Genomic DNA, 26,957 nt, shown 5'->3' with positions numbered 1-26,957 from the left:
TGTCTTCTTGTCAGGGTGAAGCAGCATTCAGAGCATCATGGGACACTAAAACTCTCCACTGAAACCAAACTAATGAAATTATTTTAGTGTCAGCAGCTCTTTAAGGCAGAGAGAGTGGTAGAGAAACTCTGGGAGACATTACTGCCTTTAAATGAAGAATTCCCATAACCCATTTACAAAAAACGCAATTAATTGTAATAATGAATGCAAAGAAAATACATTTTAATTGCAGGTTTGACAGACTTTTTCATGTAGCTGTGTTCTGGAGGTTATACCGATATATTGTGTGTGTGTGTGTGTCAGGGTGGGGGTCCTCCTCACCCAAGGGGGGAAGTCCCGGCCGGGTAGGAGATGAGCTCATACCCAAATGAGCTTTCATGTTGAAATACAGGCCGAGTTTCACAGCAAGCAGGGCGCCCATCTTTTCACACTGAGGATTCTCCCCGCTCCTCTTCACCTCAGCAGGTCAGTGGTCTCTAAAGTAACCGAAACAGACTCAGTACTGTATACGTGTTTAGTGGTCAGACCCATAACCTCAGGGGTGTTATCGCAGTTTCTAACCAGCGTGATGATGATGAACGTAAGAGATGAAGGTTCATAGTTGCTCTATCGCTTGCGTTCAGTTCAATCTGCACTAACTGTAGTTTAGTAGTGTAGTTTAGTCTTCAGTTAACTTTATATGGACAAATAGTAAAAAGTAGGAAAAACGAGAGGAATACACACTGTCCAGGTGAGACAAAAAAAACTTCTTAAATATCTGAAAACAGAATTTTTTCTTTTAAAAAAAGGCAGCGACACAGCAACATCAAAACTCAACAACGCTGCAAAAAATCTCCATCTTAACAAGTCACTTAGTCGATTATTGAGTCCTAAAATCATAATTTTCTTAAAATAAGTGAGAAAATCTGCCAATGGGGTTAGGTAACTTCACTTGTTTCCAATGCAAATCAACTTGTTTCAAGAATTTTGTAGAATCGAGTGTCATTTTCTTGACAGTAGTGCAGTGATCTGCCTTATTTCTGATCTTAATCTTTCTGGAAAACTCCCGAAACAAGTGAAGCTGCATTGGAGACAAGTGGAGTTATCTCTCCTCACTGCAGAATGTTTCTCTCGGTTTAAGACAAATACAGATAGTAGATCTGAAGGCTGAATAGTAGATCTGAAGGCTGAATATGAGACTAAATTACTTGTTAAGATGGACGTTTTTTGCAGTGAAGGAGGAGAATGGCACAAAAACAATAAAACACATCAATAACAAGTCAGATGAATCAAAGTAAATGGTGATTTTGGTTCATCTGAGTGAGTTAACTCAACATTTGCAGAGTCAGATGCTGTTTTAGTTCTTAGCAGCTACAAATGTACAGTGTGTGCTAACAGTGTAATAATGAAACACTGAAATGAATAAGATATCGAGTACTGATAAATGTACTCAACTCAAGACTAAATCAAGTTTACAATTCATACTGAAGTGTGTGTGTGAAACCAGCGAGGGGGGTGGGAGGCGGAGGTTTGGATCTGTGTGTTCTTCACAGTTGGCTGACTCAGCGCTCAGTGGAGCGAGGAGGAGTGTGTTTGACTACGAAGAAATTATTTTTTTAAACGGTAGAGGTTTTTAAACTGCAGCTACAGCGAGGCTGGTAGCACCTCCATCTCTGATTCAGACGGGCGTTTAACGGTTTTGCTGGGTTTGCTCTAAAAAAAACAGTTTAACACCCCCAAAGCAAATGGATTCACTCTGCTTTGGAAACAAAGGTGAGAAAAACTTTTTCCACTCTGACAGCCCCACAAACTAAACCATTACATCCACTATACACCATATCATTTTGTGTTCAGCTGGTGCAAATGCAGACTTACATCTCCCTTCATGTATTTATCCTGCAACTATCATATTAATACTGCAGACAGTTCTTTCTTGAATGTTACACAGTAGAACTTAAGTAGTACACTGCAACACAAAACTATTGTCATTCAACCAGTTAGTTACCAGACCGTCTGAAACTTGTGACGTCTGAAAATAGAGCAAAACACAATTTTCCCCAAACGATTCCTGGAGCCAAAGTGCAGCAGTACTGCAGCTCAGCAAGCATGTACTAAAGAAATGGGACTTCTAGCTACATGTATGCACTGTAAATCATGTGACTGTAACATACTGTCACCGCCCGGCAAGCATGTCACCAGTGGTGGAAAGTAACTAAGTACATTTACTCAAGTATTGTACTTAAGTACAATTTTGAGATACTTGTACTTTACTTGAGTATTTCCATTTGATGCTACTTTATACTTCCACTCCTCTACATTTCAGAGGGAAATATTGTACTTTCTACTCCACTACATTTATTTGACAGCTTTAGTTACTTTTCAGATGGAGATTTGACACAATGGATAATATAAAAAGCTTTTAAAATACAACACATTATTAAAGATTAAACCAGTGGTTTCCAACCTTTTTGGCTTTTGACGTCGTACAAAAAGCAGTGTGTAGTTGGGTCACATTTCAGATGTCTATGAGTTGTTAACAGCTCCACCAAATAGTGATTTTTCCCTCTAAACCTCACATGGTTTCATTTCAATAAATGTTCAAATGATCCAATATTTCAGCAAAAATCAAAGATTAGAGAAAAAGTCCAAAAACTGAAAACAGATTTGTGTATCAGAACTTAGTTTTTACTTCTTTCCTCTCCCATTAATCATCTCACGACCCCTCAGATTTATCTGGTGACCCTTTGGAGGGGCCCGACCCATAGGTTGGGAACCACTGGACTAAACTAGCTAACTGTATATAAAGTAGTTCAAACTAGCTCCACCTCCAGCAGCTACAACAGTAACATGCTGCTTACACACTGATGCTTCAGTATTAATAATCTGATGATGTCATATATAATAAAATATCAGTCAGAGGGACCAAACCACTACTTTTACTTTAATACTTTAACTACATTTTGCTGCTAATGTACTTTTACTTAAGTAGGATTTTTCATGCAGGACTTTTACTTGTAATGGAGTATTTTTACATTGCTGTATTGGTACTTTTACTTAAGTAAAGGATCAGAGTACTTCTTCCACCACTGCATGTCACAGACGGCGATGTGCAGGAGGAGGCCAAGTTCAACATTTACCTGAACATGCACAACAACTTCAGAATACAAAATCCATATTACAACAGATCTGGAAACTGTTTTGAACTGATATCAGAAAGATATTTAGGTCCCGACGCCACAAAACGATCCAGGTAGCTTCGACTCCACTTTCATTTTTCTGTACTTCCATGGGATCTCTTCAATGTTAAAATATGTGCTGGGCATGTGTTATGCAAAACAAAAGATAAACAAAAAAAAAAACTGTTTTGTGGGGAAGAATCTTTACAAGGGACAGATGAAGCGATGACTCGGCCTAGCAGGATAGATATGTGCATAATATTATCCACATACTAGTAACCACTCACCTATGACAGCTGTGTCTACTGTGTGTGTGTGTGTGTGTGTGTGTGTGTGTGTGTGTGTGTGTGTGTGTCAGTGTGAGGGTTATCAGGGCTGATGGGTGGACGTTGTCGTGAGGGGGAGTACTTCGACCTCGTGGTCCAACAATGTGTGTGGTGTAACATAATGTGTCAGCGGTCAGACAGAGACGCTAGCTGCACCAAGTACTGCGGTGAGTTCTCACACACACACACACACACACACACACACACACACACAAGGTGAGCCGAAAGCACACCCATGCACACACACTGAACATACAAACACGCGAGTATATACACATGCACGCATACACACACACACACACGTTTGCCTACTTGTGAGGATACACACCTAACCTTAACCTCTACTTTAACCTAAACCTAATCCTAATTCTAATCTTAATCCTAAACCCAAATCCTAATTCTAAACTCGCCCCCTGAAGAAGTGAGGATCGGCCAAAATGTCCTGACTTTGCAAAAATGTCCTGACTTTGAGGGTCTAAATTAGCACACACACACACACACACACACACACACAAGCATACATATAGGTGCATATACTATACATGGGCATGCATGTTTACACAGGTTATGAAAAACAAAGACAACTAAAAAATATATATATTTTTTTATATATTTTCTCTGACTTTGTTTCCTAGCACTTGTCTATCGACTGTTTTAAGGTTTTTTCTATATTTACTTTTGTGGCTCTATGGCTTTGTCCATTGCAGTTGTTACTATGGGAACTGAAGCTTATTCTACTGTTTCACTCATGAGGGCTTATGGATCAGAATCGTTCTCTTTGATCAGTCGTTCGTCCACCATTTTGTTGAAATTTGGAGAAATGATTCATCTTGTCACTGCACTCCAACATTTTCAAAATTTACGCTGATTTGCCCAAGGGGGGGCGGGCGCTACAATTACAGGTCAAAACAAAGTGACATCGTTGTTACTGATTGGCCCAGAGGCATCATTTGTGGGAGACGGCATGTTTACTGTGGTTTTGTTTTAATTCGCTTTGGATAGGATCATCAGCTAAATGACAACAACTTAAAAGGAGAATACCAGAGTGTTTAGAGTTACAGCCCATCTGCATCTGCTTTACATTTCCCCCAATCACTTTGCAATTAGATATATATGCAATATGCAATTAGATTTACTCTCTTTTCATCATTTTTAAAACCCAAACTTTAGGGTGTCAACTGCTGTCAAAGATGGCCTAAATAAGAAGACATGGATGTGACAGTAAAGTTTATAAGTCGACATGTTTTCGAGGTATTATATCCTGGAGTAGATTATAACTAATGTGCACTGATATGTAGGGCTGGGTATCGTTTAAAAAATTACGATACCAGTACCAATACCAGTACCCTTAAAGTGATACCGATACCAATAGAGTACTTCATTCGATACCTTTTCTATTTTTTTACATTTTGGTGGCATCTCGGCGCGGTGAACTGCCAACTCCGTCACACACACCGCGCTCGACTTCACCACCACAGACTGTATGGGCTGTAGCTGCTGCGGTAGTGGGCCAATCACACGTCGCATTAAATCGAAGAACGCTTGCGGTGATTGGCTGCGAGCAAAACCGTACAAATAGTCATTTTTGTCTAGATTTTTGTCAAATGCAGGTATCGTTTGACTGGAGAAGTTTCGATACTACTTGGTACTGGGTTATTTCGGCCCTACTGATATGTAAACACTCAACTCAGCACAATGAAATAGCAATGACTGTGCAAACGCCACCAGGAATAATGTAAAAAAAAACAAAAAACCACTGGTATTATCCTTTAAAATGTAAATGTAATGGGAAACTGAATGAATATGATGGCATTCACAGTGGAAGTTGTCATATGTCTTATATGTCTCCCTCCACCCTCCCTGATCCCCTTGACGTTGTGTTTGTCTGTGTCTGTGTGTGTGTGTCTCAGTGTCTGCAAAGTGTAAGGAGTTGTCTGGACACTACTATGACCGGCTGCTGATGAAGTGTGTGAACTGTGCTAAGATCTGTGGCAGACATCCAGTAGAATGCTCCCAACACTGTCTGAGTGAGTACCGACCCTGCTGCACACCGGAGGTTTACTTGTTCCCTTGTGGCGTCTCATCATATTTCTGTCTTCAGGTCCCTCCCTTCCTCCAGCCCAGCCGCCTCCCTCCACAACTATAACCCCCCAGGTTGAAGTTGCCTTACGCACCCCCACCACCAGGGTGCGCTTTGTGCCGGACTCCACCATCCTGATCCACTCCCTCCTGGCTGTGTGCGTGGCGCTGCTGCTGTCCAGCCTGTGTGTGGCCTTCGCAGTCTTTCTGAAGAAAACCAGGGCCAGGACCAAGACCTCCGGACCGGGACCCGCAGCGACCAAACAAGCCCAGGAAGGTGCGGTCAAGCTGGGCCAGGAGGTCGGTCTGCCTGGGTGGAGCACCAAAGGTCAGTGTGATATGGTTTCCAGTTAAAAGACATTGATGCAGTTGATGAATGACTTTAACTGGAATTAGAACTACTTTAGTCCACTAGTCAATACATACAGCGGTTTCCCTTCAGCCAGATTTTTCTAGTTTTTAGTTTTTGGTAAAGGATCTCAAACAAATATTGTGTAGATAATAACGTGTTATTATCATTATCGTTATTATTTTGCATATCCAGTTAAAGCTGCACTTTGGCGGCCCCAACTGGCAGTAAGAGGTAACTGAATTTTTGAGAGACATTTGAAGTTGGAAGGACTTAAAGAGTAGCCTGGTCAGACCATCCTGATCATGTGACCTCACATCCTGTTTCGCTCCACGGATCAGTCTGGACTTCTAGCCGCCCACATCGATTTCCTGAAATTACAATGTAACCGGGCCAATCAGGGACTGTGTCGCAGTTGATGACGTGAAATACAGGCCGCCGCTGGCAAAACAGTAATGGCGTCTCTCCCGAAGTAACGAGCGGTAACGTTAACGTCAGTAGAGTAAACACAGCCATAAGTGCAGTTATTACAGAAATAGACTCAATAACAGCAATTAAACAAAAACAAGAGTACAGTATGCACTAGCGGAGTTTCTCTGCGGAAAAGACGTTTTCGCCGTTCTTCCGACATGTTTTGTTCTGCTGATTGGCTGAAGGAGTTCGTCTGTCAAGGCAAGTACTCCCGCCCACTGAAATCGATATGGGCGGCTAGAAGTCCAGACTGATCCGTGGAGCGAAACAGGATGTGAGGTCTCGTGATCAGGATGGTCTTACCAGGCTACTTAAAGAGTAACTAAACCCCAAACCCAAATCTTTGGTGAAGCCTGACACCTAATGGTGAAAAGTAGGGTACTGAACTGGACTTCTCCTATTGGCTGGTCTTTGTGCCAGGTGATGTCACCACCTGGCCAGTTCAGTACCCTACTTTTCACCATTAGGTGTCAGGGTTCACCACAGATTTTGGTGGGGTTTAGTTACTCTTTAATTACCCCTAAGGGGGCGATCACACCGAGAAGCGTCACTAGAAACGTGTCGCCAGCAAAACCATTGTTTTTGTGTAATTTGCCTTTGTGTAATTTTCTATTTACTTTTGTTTTTTTGTGGGGGTTTTTGGTCTGTTTTTATTGTGTTTTATATCTGTATGTATGTTTATGCTTTATTTCCCCTGTGAAGCACTTTTTGACATCTCTGCTCTCGAAAGGTGCTATATAAATAAAGTTACTTACTTACTATATAAATAACGTTACTTTCCTGTGGTACGGCGCGGCGCTCCTCTCTTGTGTCACGTGTCGTGTTTTTCTGCCGGTTTTTAGGCGCGCTTAAAAGTTTAAAATATTCTCAACTTTTTAGCACAAGCCGCAGAGTCGCACGGCTGTCCCACTTGGGCCAGGCAGCCAATCAAATCAAGCAGAAGGTGGGCTTTCCTTCCAGTTTTGATGCCGTTTGATGTGGTGGGAACGGCGGGACAGCGGCAAACACAGATGAAAAGCTGATATTAGCGTTCTTTAACCCGGTCACACACTCAGCCCTGCCTAGGCGTTTTTGAAGCGGCCGCACCTGTAGCGATGCTTCTCGGTGTGATCGCCCACTAAGTCATGTAATGTGACGTCTTTTTAGTGACTGGTGGGGCGGAGGGGCTGGAAAAAATAATCTTTTGGTTAGCAGGTTCAGCCATTGTCAGTGAGCGCTGGCTGACTGCTGTTTGGGAGAAAGTTTTGTATTTCGGTCTTAAGTTTCGATTGTCACTTCCTGTATGCAGAGTAAACAGGACAGGTGCATCTTTACATAAAGACCTCGCCTGGTGCAGCTTTAAATGTGTTTTAGAAACGTTAAAGTTGACAATGTGACTTTTGTGGACTGCACAGAGAAACTATTTTTCATTTGTTCTATCGTTGCATTTACACTAAAAATAAATTTGTAATTATAAACAAATCTTTCTGTTTAAAAACTGGCCATATGATTAATCTATGCAAAAATTATATTTATTTGTATAAAATAAGGTGTAGAAAGACACTGTTTACTTAACTCAGTAAACTCACTATGAATATTTGTGATAAGTTTGACACCGGCACTTTCCTCCTCTTTGTTTTCTGAACTTGTAAACATGTTTGGATGTAAAAAGTAGCCATTGTGGAAGTACTTCATGCAGTTTTCGTGTTAGTCCTGAAGTTTTCTTTAATGTTGAACCAATGTAAAACAAAATGAGTGTATTTTAATGCAATACACCTGTCTGTCAACTAACTAGATACCAGACTATTCCTTTGTAACTGCTTGAGAAAACCTTATTTTTTCCTTTTACCTTGAGTCTTGAATCCAAAGTGCTGCAGTAGCTCAGTAAGCATGCATTTAAAAGTGACTTCTATAAAGGTTATATCTATAAAGCTCACCCCGTGGCAAACTTGCACCTGTTGCACATGCTTTGCTTCAGTGTGTGTGTGTGTGTATGTGTGTTCTACCTCAACAGTGTGTGTATGCTGCCCTCTCCTGTCTGTCCACAGGTTTTCAAACAGACTCGAACATCTTCCATCCCACGGAGCCGGCCGGCGACTCCAGCCCCACCGAGACCTGTGTGTGTGTCCACTGTTTCCCCGACCTGAGAGCACCGGACCAGGGGGAGGAGAGGCTGCTGGGACCCCCTTTCTCCTTCTACCAGCAGGCCGTCCTCCAGCGAGCCAAGCCCCAAGAGGGACAGCCTCTCTGGACTCAGGAGGTCCAGGCGGTCGCGGTGGGATGAGGATAAGTTTGAGTTTGGCTTGTTACTGAAAAAAGATCGATTGATGAATCAGACCAAGGACATTGTCACACCTTACCAAGACACAAACAACAAAGCATGCAGCTCAATTCTGCCCTACAGAGGCGAAAAGCTGAAATGCTCACACTGTGAATCTAAGAAAAAGGACTTTAAGAGGGGCACTAAGTAGTCCAGGACCTTTATCAAGCTATCAATGACCGGTAGAAACTGCAACATCGCTGGAACTCGTCTCCAAGAAATACTCGTGAGGATACTGTAGTAATAATACTGCTTTGTGATTTGCTTGTTTGGCATGGGAACGAGGCTTTTTAGCCTTTTTTTGGGGGGGGGTGGGGGATTGTCTTGAAATTTGAAAAACCGAGTGCGGGATGGACAGTGACTCTTGAAAGCCAGAAATCTCAGCACCTCACCGACTAATCGTTAAGTTGTTGTATTGACCAACAATAATCTTAATCTAAATGTACCCAATGCATGTTTTCATTCTTCTGCTGTTGACATAAACTGTTTGGCTCCTGCACTAAAACGAGGCCCTTGAACATTTGAAATGTGCCTTTAATTTGGTTCAGTCTCAGCTGTGCGAGCTCAAGATCGATTTAAAGACTGAAAACAACATCATCGTGGATTTGTCTAAGGCGAGGAACGGACCGTCAAACCTTACACCAACTGTTCCAACTCGAGGCAAACAGACATCTTAAATCTTAAATATTTGGGTATTTTAATTGATTGCTCGTCTTTCCTTCAGGCCACACATCGACAGTCTTGTTAAAAAGCCAAAGCCGAAGTTGGGGTTTTATTTCAGAAGCAAACATTGCTTTTCTTTTGAGGCAAGGACAAAGCCACATTTTCACCACTAATTGATTATGGTTCGATTCTGTATATGAACGCGTCAGCTCAGTGTCTGCGGGTGTTAGACACGTCCGTTTTACCCATGGTGCCCCGAGATTTGCAACCAAATCTCACACAAATCTTGACTCATCATTCTACTTTGTATTCTACGGCTGGTTTACCTTCTCTTTCCATGCGTGAACGCAGTCACCCTCTTCTTTTATTTATAAGGCCATTGTGGGGAAGTCTTTGTCATATTTATATGTCTATATGAGTCAGAACTGTAGGTCTCATTATAGTCGGAGGTCCCAAGACTCTCGAACGGAGCTGGAGGGGGAAAAAAATTCACGGTTGTTGCCCCCTCTGCTTGGAATACTTTGTAAAAGGACCGGAAACTTCATGAACTGGCAACTCTTGGTGAATTTAAAGAGATTGTCGGGTCTATGGAACATGACTATTGAAAATTGGCAGTGTTTTTTACAAAGATGCTCGCTGTTGCATTTGGATTCTACTTATTCATCCGCAGCTTTCTCTCTCCCTCTACTCTTGGCTGTCTTTCCTTTCATCTCTCTCTCTCACTTATCTCTCCATCTCCTTCTCTCTTTCTCTATATGCTTTGTACTTCTGGGACTTCTTCAATATTATTGTACTATTTTTAGGATCACAACCCGCATTTTCAGGGTATTCGGAGCCACTCGGGGTTTGAGTGGCATTGCTCTCACCAGCCCAAACAAACCGAACTAAAGCAGTAAAGGCTCCAGAGTTAAAATAAACCGCTCCAAACATTTTCAGTTTGAACCCAGCAACAGCCAATGTCTCCATGTGTGCTGAAGCAAGACAGTTAAATGCCTGATAACGCAGCTGTGATCATATAACACCACCAGCTCCCCCCCCCCCCCGTCTTATTGATGAGAATAAAAACGCAGCACAAACAAGAGTTTAGAGATATATATTTTTCTTTATTTGTGAGTCTTTCCATCGTTGTGTCCAGTTCTTGCAGCAGTTAAGTGTGTGTGGGAGGAATGACTTGCTAGGTCAAGACAGGTTCCTACTGATTACGACCCCGCGGCCGGATCCAGCAATACGGATGAACAAAAACCGACTTGAGGTTTCACTATTTGTCTCTTACATACAAACTGTACATATATACTCTTACGTACATCATCATCAACATGTGGAAAAGTCCTACGAAACTGTGATACCCAGCTCAGACAGCATGCTGAATGCAAGTACTGATTCAGTACACATACATACACACATACGCACGCGCACAACACACGTGCATACACACAGTAACACATACACACATTTTTTTTTTTTTTTACACGCAGTTAACACACACATTTTACACAAACGCACCTACACTGGGCTTGTTTTTTTTTTTTTTTTTTTGCTTTCCCTGGCACATACGCGTGCACGCACACATACAAACACACCGAATTAGAGCAACATGCGGCCGACGGTTAACACTGCAGGATCGAGCTTGAGGGCTTGTGGCCCGTTATACACACTCTGTGTTGAGAATAGCACTCTCCTCTTTTGTTTCACTTCACAATTTCTTTATCGCCATTTACCTGAAACAGCATCACGACAACATATCTGGAACACAAACAATATGCCGCTGCAATGTCGTCACCATGAGGGGAAAAAAACAAAATATACAAACCAATAAACAAGCCAAATAAAAAAAAAACAACACAAAAACCCTCAGGTGCCATAACAGCAGTCTCATGAAAATGATCATCACCATTTTGTTTTTTTGCGTCTATAAAAAAAACATGACCGACGGCACAGTGTAACACAGACAAGGTTTGCGGGAGACGGGGAGGGTGCAAAACCGTAAACGAACGCTTTAATTATGTATAAAAATATATTCACTGTGTATTTTTCCCCCTGTGCCCGTTAGAGGAAACAAAAGAGAGGGGGAAGCTAACAGATCTACTATCGTTCTCTCTCCCGTCAAAAAAAACAATGCTTCCTCATTTAGGAAAGTGTATGCTAACTTTATACAGTATCTGACTGACAACTACAAATAAATCACAAGTGATGAATGGAATCAATTCTGTCTTGCTATACAATGTTCATAATACCATTTGTCAGGTGTTTTTTTTTTTTTTTTGCATTCAGAACAACAATGCGTAAAAATGCATAATAAGACAACTTCCATCCTTGAAATGTTTGGTCATTTGGAGGTGTGTGTGTGTGTGTGTGTGTGTGTGTGTGTGTTTAGACAAGTGTGCTTGTGACCAGAAAGTCGCCGGTTCGAATCCTAGACCGGCTGGTAAAATCTGGGTGGGGAAAGTGAATGAAAAATGCACTTCCGTCCCGAAACAACTCCCACCGAGTTTCCCTCCAGCAAAGCCCTGAACCCCCAATTTACCTTAATCACACAGCGGCCATTTTGAACATCCAAGGTGGGAATATCTACCCGGAAAATTGGCGTTACTTATTTACTGTAGCGTTACTTCAACACATATGTGAGTATTGAAGATAGACCTAATAGCTATAAAATTAGCTAGCAATCTTGGGAAAAACAACCACAACTGATGGAAGTTAGCAGGGTAGTAACTACTGGTAGCTATTGATAATGGGCCAAATATATTAAAACGTGAATTGAGATCCATTCACTTCAGTGTGGAATGTTTTTCAGTGGGGAATCTGTGAAACGCTAAATGTTTGCATGATGCATCTTGGTGCACAACAGCAGGACACAGCTGGGCTATACTTGCTCTTCCAGGAAGAGTTTCCCCACCTCGAGTGTTCAAAATGGCCGCCGTGTGAATGAGGTCAGTAGCTCCAGGGAAACCGCTCGGTGTCACCAGTGGAAGGCTGCGGTGGCACCGGTCAGCTCCCAGGTATGAATGTATGCAACTTGAAGCAGGACAGTGATGCAGAATAGCATTCGCGCTCAGTCAATCTTCCCTGGATAAATAAAAGTAAATAAATAAAATAAACTCCTGCCCTTCTGTCCGTGTGCAACAACTCAAAAAAGAGAGAGAAACAAGGAAGGGACACGATTCCACAATTCTCCCTCCCTCCTCCCTCCATCAATTTTAACCTCGTTCCTCTCATCTGAAAGTAAGTGCAGACTGGTTTAGTAGTATTTTCTATATATAGAAGACTAGCGCGATTGTTTTCTTAAATAAAACTTTACTTAGCTATGTCCTTATTCCAGCAAATTACAATGAGGTATTGCAAGTACACAATATTTTAAGTGATTAATGATAATCTCCTTAATCCATAATGTGCTTACAAGCTTGTAGCAACACAATGTGCAGCCAGAACATTATGTTTGTACTCTTGGTAATTAGACTGAGTTGTTACACCCTTGTAAGTAAGTCGCTGTAGTCGCCCTTGTAGGCTTTCTTGCATTTTGTAGAAGGTTCTTGCATTATCCTGCATCAGCACTGTAGGAAACTATTTCTTGAATATTAAACAGTGGAACCAGATTAGTACGTTCTAGCTATTAATATCTCAACAAACTAGCTACCAAGTCATTCCTTGTAACTTCTATTGAGAGACAAAGGAGCAAAACTTGATTTTTCTAAAAAATTCCTTATGGGTGTGGAGTACAAGTTCAGCAGGTGTGCAGTAATAGTTCTACAATGGCTACCCTACAGCTATTTTTGTGTACTTACAATACTATTCCATAGGTAAACGCACAGGTTAATCCACAGGAATAAGGTCAATGGGAAGTAAAGTGTTATCTTTTCTTCTCCGTGTCAACAGACATGGACGTGATGGTGTTGAAGAACCTGCCTAAGCTTCATCGGTTTGAATGCTACCCGCCGTCTGACTCAAAATTGAACTTCTGACGTATTGCAATTGGTAGCACCTCCAGCTGTCATGCCATCAAGTGTAGGACTCGACTGGGCGATGGCACCTCTGAGCGGTAGGTTACGTGTCCACCGGGGACCTCTCTTCACAGCGTTAGTTTTCGTTTTCCTCATTGCTTTCAGTGGAAACGACTCCTGTTGCACGTTCCCAGCAGTGCTGAGAGCTTTAGCATGTCTAGTGCGAGACGTTTAAAATGCTTCTCCGTCTAGCAAAAGAGCGCCAGCCTCCGAACGGGTTTTCAGTAGTCGCTTGGCAGCAAAAAGAGCCATGACCAGCACTCGCCCGAAGAATCGACTGAACGCTACTAGCTAGAAAAACAAAAAGGAGGTGCCTGGTGGACACAGGGGAGAAGGGGTGGTTCTTGTTAGCGTGGATGCTGCCACCTAGAGTGATTCAGAGTTCAGGTAGGCTTGTGTCTCCTTGCCTCTCTCATCGCTCCGTCACCTTTACCCCCTCCACAACAGATCCTTCCATTGCATCCTCTCTCATCTCTCCCTGCGGCTGTGCTGATGGAGGGAACTATTCATACTCCAGGAACTGTTTGTGGTAAAACAAGAGGTACCTGGGGAGACAAAGGCATCGAAAGAGTCAGAGTGCAAAGCAAGCAGTCACTGTGAACCAGTCATTATAAAAACCAAAGGCAGGAATTCCCATGTCACACTTCATGCTCATTGTAGAGTTAAAGGAATATTTTGTTACATCTATTATCAGAGCGCTATGGCGATGACTCTCTCACTCCTTGCTATTGGCTGCCTGTGATGTTGCTGATCTAGGAATTGAAGCTTATTCTACTGTTTCACCCATTGTTATTCGTTCTGGAGAAGAGCGGAAACAAAATGCCTAATATTTTAAATGTAAACGATCAGTGAGATAAATTAACATGACAATGATGTACAACATGAGATCATGAGTGCCTACAACTAGAGATACAGCCATTGTAGAAGTCCAACTTTTTACTGAATGATTGCCAAGTTACTGCTGCACTTTTGCTCCATTCTCAAGAGAAAATGTTTAGAAAATTCAATTTTGCTCTGTTTTCAGCTACTGGAAGATCTAAGGAATTGCCTGCTAGCTAATTGGCTAACGGACATGAGAGTTTTGTGTTGTTAAATACAAATTTGGTTCTGCTGTATAACATTAAAGAGAGAACTGTCTGCAGTGCTAATGCAGGATAGATGCAGGATAAATGCATGAAGGGGGATTTCCACATTGGCTGCCACTGTTTGATCAGTACTGTAACCTGCTGACTCACCCTTCACTGTCCAGGACGTCCTTGATGCTGGCCTTGGTGATGATGGCGTCGTCACATTTGAACCACTGGTCCTTGTGCTGGCGGATGAAGGTGGTGTAGTGGCCGCTCTCTAGCGTCCCCTGGTGGTTCACCACTGCAAACAGACTGTACCTGATGAGAGACATGACAGAGAGAGAGAATAACAGAGACTTAATGCCACAATCAAGCTTAACCCAGAATGCATTAATGCCATTTTTTTCCTGCATGTTTGATGAACGACTGCTACACTTTTGCTTCATCCCCAAGAAGAATTGTTTGAAAAAAAAAAACTCAAACTATGTTGTCTTTGCAGCCATCAGATGGCAGGAGGAATGGTCTTGTGACTAGTTGGTTGCGAGACACTGGAGTTTTGTTTTACAATACAGACAGTAGAGTTTAGTATTGTAATGTACTACCTTGGTCCTACTGTACGACGTTCAAGAAAGAATTGTCTGCAGTGTGTCATAGGATAGATGCAAGATAATTAAATAGAGCTGCAACGCTTAATCGATTAGTTGTCAACTATTAAATTAATCGGCAACTATTTTCATAATCGATTAATCGGTTTGAGTAATTTTTTAAGAAAAATATGTCAAAATTCTCTGATTCCAGCATCTTAAATGTGAATATTTTCTGGTTTCTTTACTCCTCTATGACAGTAAACTGAATATCTTTGGGTTGTGGACAAAACAAGACATTTGAGGACGTCATCTTGGGCTTTGGGAAACACTGATCCACATTTTCTGACATTTTATAGGCCAACCAACTAATCGATTAATCGAGAAAATAATCGACAGATTAATCCACAATGAAAATAATCGTTAGTTGCAGCCCTATAATTAAACAAAGGCAAACTTTTACAAAGACTGCATGTGCAGATTGCAATGCAAGGATTACATGGCTCAAATATTTTCAGATGAAACTGGTCAACCGTGATAATCGGTTATAGTATTATAACATACTATATTTCAATTGCAACTTTGATGTTCTGATGAAAACTTCAGCAGTAAACGTCAGATGAAAACGTCACTAGTAACAAAAACGGGTAAAGAATTCGACAATTTGAAGCTTTTTCGATACCTCAAAATCAGTATCAATACCAAAAATCTGTCACACCGATATTTATCATTTTTTGAATACCCAGCCCTCACAATTTGGGTCCCATGCTGAAACGGTCAAAGAACAACTTGCAATAAACCGCTAAGTCAATTCACCGGCCTTCTGGACTTTACACACTCTACAGTGACGTCCCGAACATGAAAGACAGGGGTGAAAGATGTCTGTCTTACTTGTTGTCGTTGTTGAAGGGGTCGACGGTCTGCTGGTACTGCCCGTTCATCCTGCTCTCTTTACTGAAACACACAACAGAGAGGAAGAGGTCGGTCATGACAACACAAAGACTAGCAGTGGATCAGCAGAGTGGAGGGAATAAAGTTTTGCTCCCTTTTAAAGTGTCAGAAGGTCAAGAATGGTCTGTAACTAGCTGGCTGAGAGACATTACAGTTCTGTGTTACAATATACTCATTTAGTTTTACTATCTATCATGCAGGATAGATGCAAATTAAACACATGAGGGGGATTTCTACAATGGCTGCCACAGTAAATGTGACTGATGCAGCTGCAAAACACCAGATCTGGGTCAAATAATTCTAGAAATATTTCTCAAAGTTTGTTTTAGTCAACATGGAGTACCAGGTGGGTGGAGTTTGCCTTTTAGTACAATTCTGTTTTTGGGTAGGCGGTTATCATTCACAGAAGAGTATTTTGGTAGCTTATGTATTACGTGTGTCTTATGTTATGCATTCCTCATTTTTATCTTATTTTACATTATGACATGACCCTGTTTTTATGCTCATTCTATGTCTATTTTCATGTGAAGATGCATTCTATGTATTCTATTCTCATCTTTATCTTATTTTCACTATTATTATCAAGTTTAATGTGAAGCACTTGGTGCATGTAATTTCTTTGTTGTAAAGCACAGCTGCATTTCTTGTATGAAAGGTGCTATACAAATGAAGCTTATTATTATTATTACTATTATTATTATCATTATTATTATTAGCTTTCAGGCAACAGTCTGTGATTGGATCTAAATGTTGTTAAATGTGACAAACTCCACCCATCTGGCCCTTTAAGCAGGGCAAAACAAACACTGCAAGTATTTGCAAATGCTATTTGACTCAGGTCTGCAAAACACAGAACCTTTATTTTGGCTTTGATATGTAACTATTTCGAGAGAAAGTAAACACTTATCGCAATGTGACTTTTCTGTCGTTTAGCACCTTGAAGCCTCACCTTTTATCACCCATCTTTTATGGTGTAGCAGTGTGTATGTGCAGCTATTCTCTTTAAAAAAAATATTAATGAACTGTAGCATGCTGATGAAGCATGTACAGCCAAAACATTCACTGTGACTACAGAATTAAGACACAGTTCATTCACTGTTTTTCCCCAGAGTGCTGCCTATCCTTTCAAGCCTTTTGCACCTAACCTGGTCTTTTTTATTTAGTTATTATTGGATTTGAGCATCTCCAGCCTCTATCTGGATATTTGGGTATTACATCCTCACCTGGAGGCCATGAAGGGAGTCATGTCCAGCTCCAAGGGGAAGGAGACGTAGGTTGTGATCTTCCGCCGTAGTTTGGCCGAGTGCTCAAACCTCTGAACAGAGAGAGAGAGAGAGAGAGAGAGAGAGAGAGAGAGAGAGAGAGAGAGAGAGAGAGAGAGAGAGAGAGAGAGAGAGAGAGAGAGAGGACCATGTTAGCTATTATTCCTAACTCAGTGCCTGTGTTTCTAAACTCACACACACACACACACACACTCTTACTTTGAGGTGAAAGCAGGCCACGATGGGCAGCTTCTTCATGGTCAGCTGTTTGGTGGACTCCTGGTAACTATGGCAACCGCTACACTTGATCTTAGCACTGCTGCCTAGGTGCTCCGGTCTGGTGAATCTGGACAGGAGAGGAATAGATTTTGTGTGTGTGTGTGTGTGTGTGTTTGTGTGTGTTTTCATCGATGGTGCTGCTCCCTGAGGTCTCTGGTCCGGTGAATTTGGAGAGAAGAGGAATTGGTTTCAGGGGAATGTGTGTTTGTGTGTGTGTGTGTGTGTGTTTGTGTGTGTGTGTGTTTTCATCGATGGCGCTGCTCCCTGAGGTCTCTGGTCCGGTGAATTTGGAGAGAAGAGGAATTGGTTTCAGGGGAATGTGTGTTTGTGTGTGTGTGTGTGTGTGTGGGCTTGTGCTTGAGTGTTTTCATTTACATGCTGCTGCCCGTGGGTTTTGGTCTGGTGAATTGGAAGAGGAATTGGTTTAAGAGAAATATTTGTGTCTCTCTGTGTGTATGTTGATGTGTGTGCTTGTGTGCATACGTGTGTGTGTGTGTGTGTGTGTGTGTGTGTGTTGAAAAGGATTATGGTGAATACTTCCATTCTGGGGCCGGTATGGTGGAAAAAAGTAGATTTAACATGCACACAACAGGTAAATGATTATATCTGACATACTGTACAGCCACAGCTAGCGGGCACATGTATTATTTACATATTATGTAACGTGTATGTAGTCACCAACTTTCCCAGGGGGCCATGAAGGGGTCGTGTCTTTGAAGCCAAATCTCCGTAAAGCAGGGAAATGTTGCAGGAGAGGCCAGAACCAATAAAATGAAAATCTAATGTCTTAAAAAGTGCTTTGTCATTTGTGGCTATAATATGTAGATTTGATCCAGTTTGGACTTTCATGTTTAATTACCTGACAATAAATAATAAAACGTTTCAAAATCAGGCACTAGACCATAGGCCCAGGCCACTGATTCTTCTGTTAACACATTACTGCTGTCTGGTGGAGCCGGCTACAGGCTGAATATGAATCTTCATCTTCATCTTCAGATGAGATGAAACTTTAATGTTCCTTGTGGGGAAATTCGATTGTTGCAGCAGCAAACAGCAATAAGACACAGCAGAGAAAAATAGAATATAAACAGAAAAAAAAAGAATAAAAACAACAATGTAGAAAATGGGGGTTGTATGAACATACTCAGCACTACAACACTACAACATATTAAATGCAGAGTATGGGGGAAAAGTACGCATTATAGCATTAGGCAAAGAAAGAATAACTGCTGAATATCTACAATAGGAACATGTACCAAAAATATGAAATATATACAATAATATGTAATGTAATATAGATGAAACGTTATATCAGTATATATAGCAATATACAATCATGAGATATTAAATATGAAGAAAATGGATATGTGAATTTACAGCAAATATGTGCAATGAAATTACGTTCACTTTTACTACTTCTTGAGGCCGTTTAGTTTTTGATTTGCTTTTGCTGTGTCTGGGACCGAAGACAAATTTACAGCTTTGGATGGACAATAAAGTCGTATTCTACTCTACTCTACTCTCTTCCAAACCAAACGGCTCCATTTTATTCCCCCGACCGCTCGTTCCAGTCGGGTTACCTGCGCAGGCAGTCGGTGAGCGTGGTGGCTCCAGTGGTGTGACTCTCTCCGTTGAGCGCCGACCCGTCTCCTCCGGGGCTGAGGGGCCAGAAGGGGGTGGAGGAGCCCGGCAGGTCCAGGCTGATGTCCCAGAACGGGTCGATGGTCGTCGACACACCACTGGGAGCGAGAGAGAGAGAGAGAGAGAGAGAGAGAGAGAGAGAGAGAGAGTGAGTGTGTGAGGGTGAGTGAGAAAGGTGTGAGATCCAAACAGTTAGCGTACACCTGTTTCTACATCTCCCAGTGTTTTAGTGTATCTCCATTGTATTGCTTTCTTGTGTTTTGGCACACACTTTTATTTAAAGTTCCATCTGTTTTTAATTGTATCTCTGTTTGTTTGTACCTGTTTATCTCTTGTATTACCTTTTATTCCTATTTTTTATCATTTTCTTTCATTACACACTTTTATGTAAAGTTCGATCTGTTTTTAATTGGATCTCTGTTTGTTTGTGTGTTTTTAGTTGTACCTGTTTACCTCATATATTACCTTTTATTCCTATTTTCTATTACATATATTTTTTTATTTTTCTATCATTCATTGTGGTAGTTTCACATCACTGCTTTTGGGTTTTATTGTATGTAAAGCACTTTGCAAACATTGTTTTTAGAAAAGTGCTATACAAATAAAGTTATTATTATTATTATTATTACCCACCTAAAATGAAGGTAGAACAAGCTGCTACACTTCATATTTTTACTTTAATTAGACAGAAGGAAAAATGGGAGGGAGACAGACTAGGAGGGACACAGGAGAGGAGGTTCTGGTCTGATTTGGGCTTTGTGGAGGACTGGTTCCAGGACGTTTTCAAACCTACTGTCCATTTTCTTTGGTCTGAATCAGGGGGATGAGTTGCTGCATTTTAAGCATTGCTTCAGTTACACTTTCACATGAAAAAAACTTCCAAGCGATTCATAATTCATCAGCGAAAGCCTCGTGGGATCATTTCCTTCAGAAATCTGCTGCAGGAAAAAGACTTTTTGTTCGGGGAAAACAAACACGGAGCATCAGAATCAGCTGCGTTTGTGGATCATCGCATTTCCCATCAAAACTCTCTGCGGGGGATTCTGCCTGATGTTGGTCCTGAAGTATAACAAAGGATTACCCCACTGTTTATGCTGTGAAATTCTCAATGAATAATTCAAACTTTTCTACTTCATTTCTGGGTTTTACAGAGTAGAAAGGGGATTCTGCCGACATTCCTGTGAGTTAACTGAGGACATTTTCTAGTTTTCCTATTAATTAAACACATTTCGGTGGCATTAGACTCTCATGTTAAAACACATGCGCAGTGCTTCTTGTGGCTGGGTTGACTCACTTTCAGATCATTGCATCTCTGTGCTGGAAGCTCCAGGTTTGGTTTGGAAAATGAACAAAAAAAAAAAAAAGAAACCTCCCTCCAAGTCTCGGTCCAAACGATTTGGTTCAGACCCGAGAGCGATTACTGTGCCCAAACCCAACTAGAGGGGAAACTGCTCCAGGGTTCGAAATAACTGCTCTAAAAAAAAAAAAAAGGATAAGAAAACTCTTGCCCATTTCACTATACTGTTGAGTAAATGACATTGGAAACACACTTGATGCCAAGGCACTGATTCTGTCTTGGCACTATATATCACGATCATAATATCATGATAGTCATTAGGATTTTTTTTTCGATATCTACATATATAATCACAATATGGGGCTCTGGTATGCAAAATCACATCATAAATAATCAAATTAATGCTTTCAACTGAATGGTAAAGTTAGGTGTGATGTCAAACAAAACTGAAATTTTCAAATAATATTCCTACCATACCTCATTTTGATTGAGTTTTTAAATAAAATTTGCTTGTTATCATCAGTTTAGAGAGCAGAATTGTGCGTCACAATATCCTAAAATCACTATATAGACGATAAATGATAACATTGAATTATTGCTCTTACCCTTGCAATCAATACCTCTGACTGCTTGTAATATTGATTATCTAGGAAGTGTAGCTCATTCTACTGTTACTACTACACTGTCGCACTAATTACAAGTCGTTCTGGATAAGAGTGTCAAGCTAAACGCCTAAAAATGTTTCTCAAAACAGATCCAATACTCACTCTGACCACCAGGTGGAACTAGAGTTCAACTTTAGAAGCCCTGCGCTATGAGAGGGAGCTCCTGTTGCTGCAGTGTAGCAGACTGGTGTGTGTGTGTGTCTGAGCGTGCAAAGGTGTGTGTACTTGTGCGTGCGAGTGTGTGTGCGCCCTGATATCAGCCCTGATCGGTGTGTCTGTCAGCAGGATGGAGGGGAGGGGAGGGGAGGGGAGCAGAGGCTGGAGGGTTCACCTCAGGACAGAGAACCAGGAAGATTCTCTGAGACAGAAAACACCCATCAGCGTTTGGAAAAGTGTGTCATTTCTGAGCCGCTGTTTGGGCAAAAACAGACAAGTCGCACCTACTATAAGTGACACGTCAAATCACACAGTGGTAGCTGGTGTTTCTGCATTTATACTGCGTCTATCCTTCATTAGTAGCACAGACAGTTCTTTCTTGAACCTTATGCAGTAGAACCAAATTGGTAGATTACAGGGTGATGACAGGAGAGACAAGACTTTTGAATACCTTTTTAAATCCAGTTAAAAATCAGATTTAAGGCCAATTTCATACTAAAACTTTGCCTGAAAAGTAAAAACCATTAGGCAGATTTCTTACCAGACAGTAATGTTAGCACATGGAAAAAGCTACATTTTAAGACCTTTCAAATGCAGCTTTTAACCATATTTAAGACCTCTAAAAGGCCTCGATAATTCAATTTAAATCATGTCAGGACTTTTTAAAAGGACCTGGAGACACACATCTCTGGTGTCTTTCAACCAGCTAGTTACCAGAACATTCCTTGTGACTTCCAGTGGCTGAAAAGAGAACAAAACTTTTTATTTCTTTAGATTTTTTTTCCCAAATGAGTCCTCTTGGGACTGGAGCAGAGTGCAGCAGAAGTTCAGGAACTATGCAGTAAAAAGTGGCAGCTCTATAATAGCTAAATCTGTAGGTAAACCAATGACAAATTTTGTAAAAACAGAAACACACACACACACACACACACACACACACTTACTGGCAGACTTGACAGGTGACGTCGGACTGCAGGCCTCCTGTGAAGATTTGGTCGATGATGCAGTTGCAGTGGTTGGGGTTGTTGGCTTTCTTCCCATTGTCATCTGTGTGGACGCGCACGCACACACACACACACACACACACACACACACACACACACTGTGACTCAAAGCAATGCTGTATAACCTCCCCCACCCTCTCTGCCCCCTACACTGCAGTATGAAAGAGAGAAGAGAGAGATCCAACAGATACTTCTCTTAAGTGTCTCTCCATCTTTCCATCAATCAATGATTCTCTCTCTCTCTCTCTCTCTTCTCTTCATCCTCTCCACTCGTCCAATAATCCCTCATTCCAACCAGCTCTCCTCCTCTCTCACCTCTGCTCAGGTCAAAGTCTCCTCTCTCGCTCATTCTTCCTGCCTCTTCCTCTCTGTAACATCTCTCTTTTTGTGTCTCCGTATATGGCCATGACTGTCTGTGTGTGTGTGTGTGTGTGTGTGTGTGTATGGATGTGTGTGTGTGTGTGAGTGTGTGTGTGTCTGACCCTTGCAGTGCCTGTGCAGGACGTCCAGCGCGGCGATGAGGAACTCGTGGGCGTCCTGCTGCTCGTAGCCGGCCAGGTGACGGGCGTGAGTCCAGACCAGGTGGAGCAGGCGGAACGGGATGTGGGGCGAGCGATGGCCCGAGTAGAACTGGAGAGGGGGAGAGAGAGAGAGAGAGAGAGAGAGAGAGAGATGGGGAGGGGGGGGGTTAGTGTAATTAATTGCAGAAGACAGAGAGAAAACCTCCATAAACTCCAGCTGTCGTTTCCCCCCTCGCCTCTTTTGGAAGAGTTGAGGCATCTCTCTTTCTCCATCTCTCTCTCTCTCGCTCAACTATTTTTCCTATTTTCTGATTTCTCGCTCAAAACCCATCCTCCATTCTCCGCCCTCCTCCCTCCTTCTCTTTCAATTCAATTCAAAATGCATTATTGGCATGACACTTACAATGCCAAAGCAAGATACTTAGAACTAGAGCTGAAACAATGAGTCAATTAATCGATTTGCCAAATCGTCACAAGATTAATCGTTTATAATTTTGATAATCGATTAATCATTTTAGTCATTTATCAAGTAAAAACACCAAACATTTGCTGGTTGCAGCTTCACAAATGCTAAGATTTGCTGCTTTTTCATATCATTAAAAAATGAATACTTTTGGCTGCTGGTCAGACTAAGTCAGTAATTTTAAGAATCATTTTGGGCTCTACTTTTTCTAGACTAAATGATCAAAAATATAATTAACTGATTAATTGACAATGAAAATAATTGTTAGTTGCAGCCCTACATAGACTCATTGATGGATCCAACATCTAGTGATCAGAGTTGACAGCTATTATATGCAGAGATGTTGAATATGACAAGTATACTCATATTTTGCTCTCTCCTTCCCTCTGTTTACCTCTCCTTCTCTCCCAGCGTCCCTTTATCCCTCCTTCCTTCCAGCCCTCCTCCCCCTCCAATTCAACTAATTTGCATTTCACACACGAGGCAGGAGTAGCTCTGCATCTCCCTCTCTTTCCTCCTCCACCTCCTCTCTCTCTTTCCTCCCTCCCTCCCTCTCTCTCCTCCGCCTCTTCGGCCTACTTCGCACGGACGAAGAAAAGAGGAAGAGGAGTCGGTACCTCCTGGAAGAGCTGTGACATCTCACACACCAGGCACGAGTTGCTCTGCATCTCGCATTTGTGGCGGTCGGACAGGAAGAAGTCGCGCAGCAGCGGAGTGTGAGTCAGAGCCTGGACGATGCAGTTCATGAAGCACGTGTTGCCCAGGTTTATCAGACCACGAAGACCTGAGGGAGGGAGGGAGAGAGGGAGGGAGAGAGAGAGAGAGAGAGAGGGAGAGAAGGGGGGAGGGATAGGGGAGAGGGAGGGAGAGGGGGAGAGAGATGGGAGGGTGGGAGAGAGAGAGAGAGATGGGAGGGTGGGGGGAGAGAGAGAGAGAGATGGGAGGGTGGGAGAGAGAGATGGGAGGGTGGGAGAGAGAGAGAGATGGGAGGGTGGGGGAGATAGAGAGAGAGAGAGCGAGAGAGAGAGAGATGGGAGGGTGGGATACAGAGACAAAGAGGGGAGAGAGAAATGGAGAAAAAGGGAGAGAAGGAAAGGGAGGGGGAGAAAGAGAGCGAAAGAGAGGGGTGGGAGTGAAAGAGGGAGGGAGGTAGAGAGAGGAGAGGGAGGGAAAGAGAGAGAGAGATGGGAGAGGGGAGAGGGAGGGAGAGAGATGGGAGGGTGGGAGAGAGAGAGATGGGAGGGTGGGAAAGAGAGAGAGAGAGATGGGAGGGTGGGAAAGAGAGAGAGAGAGATGGGAGGGTGGGAGAGAGAGAGATGGGAGGGTGGGATACAGAGACAAAAAGGGGAGAGAGAAATGGAGAAAAAGGGAGAGAAGGAAAGGGAGAGGGGGAGAAAGAGAGCAAGAGGGGTGGGAGTAAAAGAGGGAGGGAGGGGTGGGAGTGAAAGAGGGAGGGAGGGAGAGAGAGGAGAGGGAGAGAGAAAGGGACAGAGAGGGAGAAAGGCAGAAAGGGAGAGATTGAGAAAGGGGGAGAGGGGGTAAGAAAGAGAGAAGAGGGAGGGAGAGAGGGAGAGAGAGCAAGAGACGAGGGGGAGAGAGAGGAGAGGGAGAGAGGAGAGGGGAAAAGAGAGAAAGTAGAGAGAGGCAGAGAGAGAAAGAGAGATGAGAGGGAGAAAGGCAGAGAAAAGAGAGTGGAAGGGGGAGAAAGGGAAGAGTGAAAGGAAAGTGGAGAAAGAGGGGGGGAGGGAGAAAAGGAGAGAAGAACAGAGAAAGAGGCAAAGGGAGAGGGAGAGAGAGAGAGAGAGAAAATGGGAGAGAGAAGCAGAGAGAGAGAAAGGCAGAAAGAACAAAAGGAGTGGGAGAGGGGGAGGAGAGAGAGTGAGAAAGAGACGGAAAGAGGGAGAGAGAGAGAGAGATAAAGAGCGAGTTAGATCATTTTTCTTGGCTGTCAAAGGTGCTGCAGTGGACCAACTAAGCTGCAGACACACACACACACACACACACACACACACACACACAAACACACACACACACACACACACACACACACACACACACACACACACACACACACACACACAGCAGTACAGTGGTGTCCCTGAGGCAATGTTGGACTGAACAAGGGGAAGCCCTTGTCAGAGTAAAGCACAATAGACCACACACACACACACACACACACACAGAGAGAGAAGCGAGAGAAAGGAGAAAGCTGAGCAGAGGAGGGAGATGAGAGGAGAAGAGAAAGAAGGAGAAGATGGAGGGAAGGAGGAGAGCAACCAGAGTGAGAGAGAGGGATGGGAGAGAGGAAAGGAGGTGATGGGAGGAGAGGAAAGAAGCAGAGAAAGATGGAGAGAGAAAGCATGGTCTCCTCCCTCCTCCTCCCTCATTCATGCTCACCTTCTCATCTCTCCTCCTCTCCTTCTCATCTCTCCTCCTTTCCTCCTCATCTCTCCTCCTTTCTCTCTTTCATGCTCACTTTCTCATCTCTCCTCTCCTTCTCATCTCTCCTTTCTCTTTCATGCTCCTCTCCTTCCCATCTCTCCTCTCCTTCTCATCTCTCCTCCTTTCTCTCTTTCATGCTCACCTCCTCATCTCTCCTCCTCTCTCTCTTTCATGCTCTCAGGAGGAGAGATGAGGATCTCTCCTCCTTTCTCTCTTTCATGCTCACCTCCTTCTCATCTCTCCTCCTTTCTCGCTTTCATGCTCACCTCCTTCTCATCTCTCCTCACCTCCTTCTCAGCTCTCCTCCTTTCTCTTTCATGATCACCTCCTCATCTCTCCTCCTCTCCTTCCCATCTCTCCTCCTTTCCTTCCCATCTCTCCTCCTTTCTCTCTCTTTCATGCTCACCTTCTCATCTCTCCTCTCCTCTCCTTCTCATCTCTCCTCCTTTCTCTCTCTTTCATGCTCACCTCATTCTCATCTCTCCTCTCCTTCTCATCTCTCCTCCTTTCTCTCTTTCATGCTTACCTCCTTCTCATCTCTCCTCTCCTCATCTCTCCTCCTTTCTCTCTCTTTCATGCTCACCTCCTTCTCATCTCTCCTCCTCTCCTTCTCATCTCTCCTCCTTTCTCTCTTTCATGCTCACCTCCTTCTCATCTCTCCTCCTCTCTCTCTTTCATGCTCACCTTCTCATCTCTCCTCCTTTCTCTTTCATGATCACCTCCCCATCTCTCCTCCTCTCCTTCCCATCTCTCCTCCTTTCCTTCCCAGCTCTCCTCCTCTCCTTCTCATCTCTCCTCCTTTCTCTCTCTTTCATGCTCACCTCCTTCTCATCTCTCCTCCTCTCCTTCTCATCTCTCCTCCTTTCTCTCTCTTTCATGCTCACCTCCTTCTCATCTCTCCTCCTTTCCCTCCCCAATTCCTACCCGCCTCTCTCTCATATCTCCATCCTCTCTTACTGTCTCCCTCCTCCCTTTCCCTCCATCTCTCTCCCTCTTTTCTCCACATCCCTCACTTTTAACTTCACATCTCTCTCTCCTTCTCTCTCTCTCTCTGTTCAGTTTATTTGCACACATGCATTAAAAAACTGAAAAAAAAAACAGGAGAAAGAAACAGAAAAGAAACCAGAGCTGTACAAGCATGACAAACAAAAGAAATCCAAAGGGGCTTATAAAGACATCTGGCCCTCGAAAAAAAAAGAGAAAAGAATGAAAATGAGTTAAAATGACAAATGGTGCAGTGATACAAAACAACAGAAGGCAGAAATAACAAGGGTATTCAAATGGA

At 42.8% G+C, this 26,957-nt stretch overlaps 2 protein-coding genes across 2 annotated transcripts in view; one reads left to right on the top strand and one right to left on the bottom strand.

The window, feature by feature from the left end:
- Positions 1–396: 396 nt before the first annotated feature.
- LOC139653109 (tumor necrosis factor receptor superfamily member 13B) lies at positions 397–9,039 on the top strand. Its single transcript, XM_071530063.1, has 5 exons — positions 397–465; positions 3,514–3,648; positions 5,392–5,508; positions 5,583–5,888; positions 8,408–9,039. The coding sequence occupies exons 2-5, from the start codon at positions 3,534–3,536 to the stop codon at positions 8,641–8,643; spliced, it is 774 nt and encodes a 257-aa protein (XP_071386164.1). The 5' UTR covers positions 397–465; positions 3,514–3,533; the 3' UTR covers positions 8,644–9,039.
- A 1,410-nt stretch (positions 9,040–10,449) lies between these two features.
- Positions 10,450–26,957, bottom strand: part of usp22 (ubiquitin specific peptidase 22) — a 35,571-nt gene continuing 19,063 nt past the window's right edge. Inside the window, exons 5-13 of the mRNA XM_071530056.1 lie at positions 23,848–24,014; positions 22,729–22,876; positions 22,187–22,289; positions 19,064–19,222; positions 17,424–17,550; positions 17,166–17,257; positions 15,883–15,945; positions 14,576–14,725; positions 10,450–13,885 (exon numbers count right to left, since the gene is read on the bottom strand). Of these exons, the coding sequence (XP_071386157.1) occupies positions 13,843–13,885; positions 14,576–14,725; positions 15,883–15,945; positions 17,166–17,257; positions 17,424–17,550; positions 19,064–19,222; positions 22,187–22,289; positions 22,729–22,876; positions 23,848–24,014 (1,052 nt within the window). The 3' untranslated portion in view covers positions 10,450–13,842. The remainder of the gene's footprint in view (positions 13,886–14,575; positions 14,726–15,882; positions 15,946–17,165; positions 17,258–17,423; positions 17,551–19,063; positions 19,223–22,186; positions 22,290–22,728; positions 22,877–23,847; positions 24,015–26,957) is intronic.

This window comes from Centroberyx affinis, unplaced genomic scaffold, assembly GCF_046629955.1.
Source record: "Centroberyx affinis isolate AG114_WGS23_722 - 3 ecotype Tasmania unplaced genomic scaffold, CSIRO-AGI_Caff_v1 ptg001874l_1, whole genome shotgun sequence".
NCBI lineage: Eukaryota > Metazoa > Chordata > Actinopteri > Beryciformes > Berycidae > Centroberyx > Centroberyx affinis.
Note: the sequence above shows the minus strand (reverse complement) of the source record. Positions and strands in the feature narration are given on the sequence as shown.

What these genes read in the sequence shown, in the direction of transcription:
- LOC139653109 (XM_071530063.1), top strand. Translation starts at nt 3,534, where the DNA reads ATGGGTGGACGTTGTCGTGAGGGGGAGTACTTCGACCTCGTGGTCCAA. An exon ending in TAGCTGCACCAAGTACTGCG is followed by an intron (nt 3,649 to 5,391) that starts GTGAGTTCTCAC and finishes TGTGTGTCTCAG; the next exon opens with TGTCTGCAAAGTGTAAGGAG. An exon ending in ATGCTCCCAACACTGTCTGA is followed by an intron (nt 5,509 to 5,582) that starts GTGAGTACCGAC and finishes TTCTGTCTTCAG; the next exon opens with GTCCCTCCCTTCCTCCAGCC.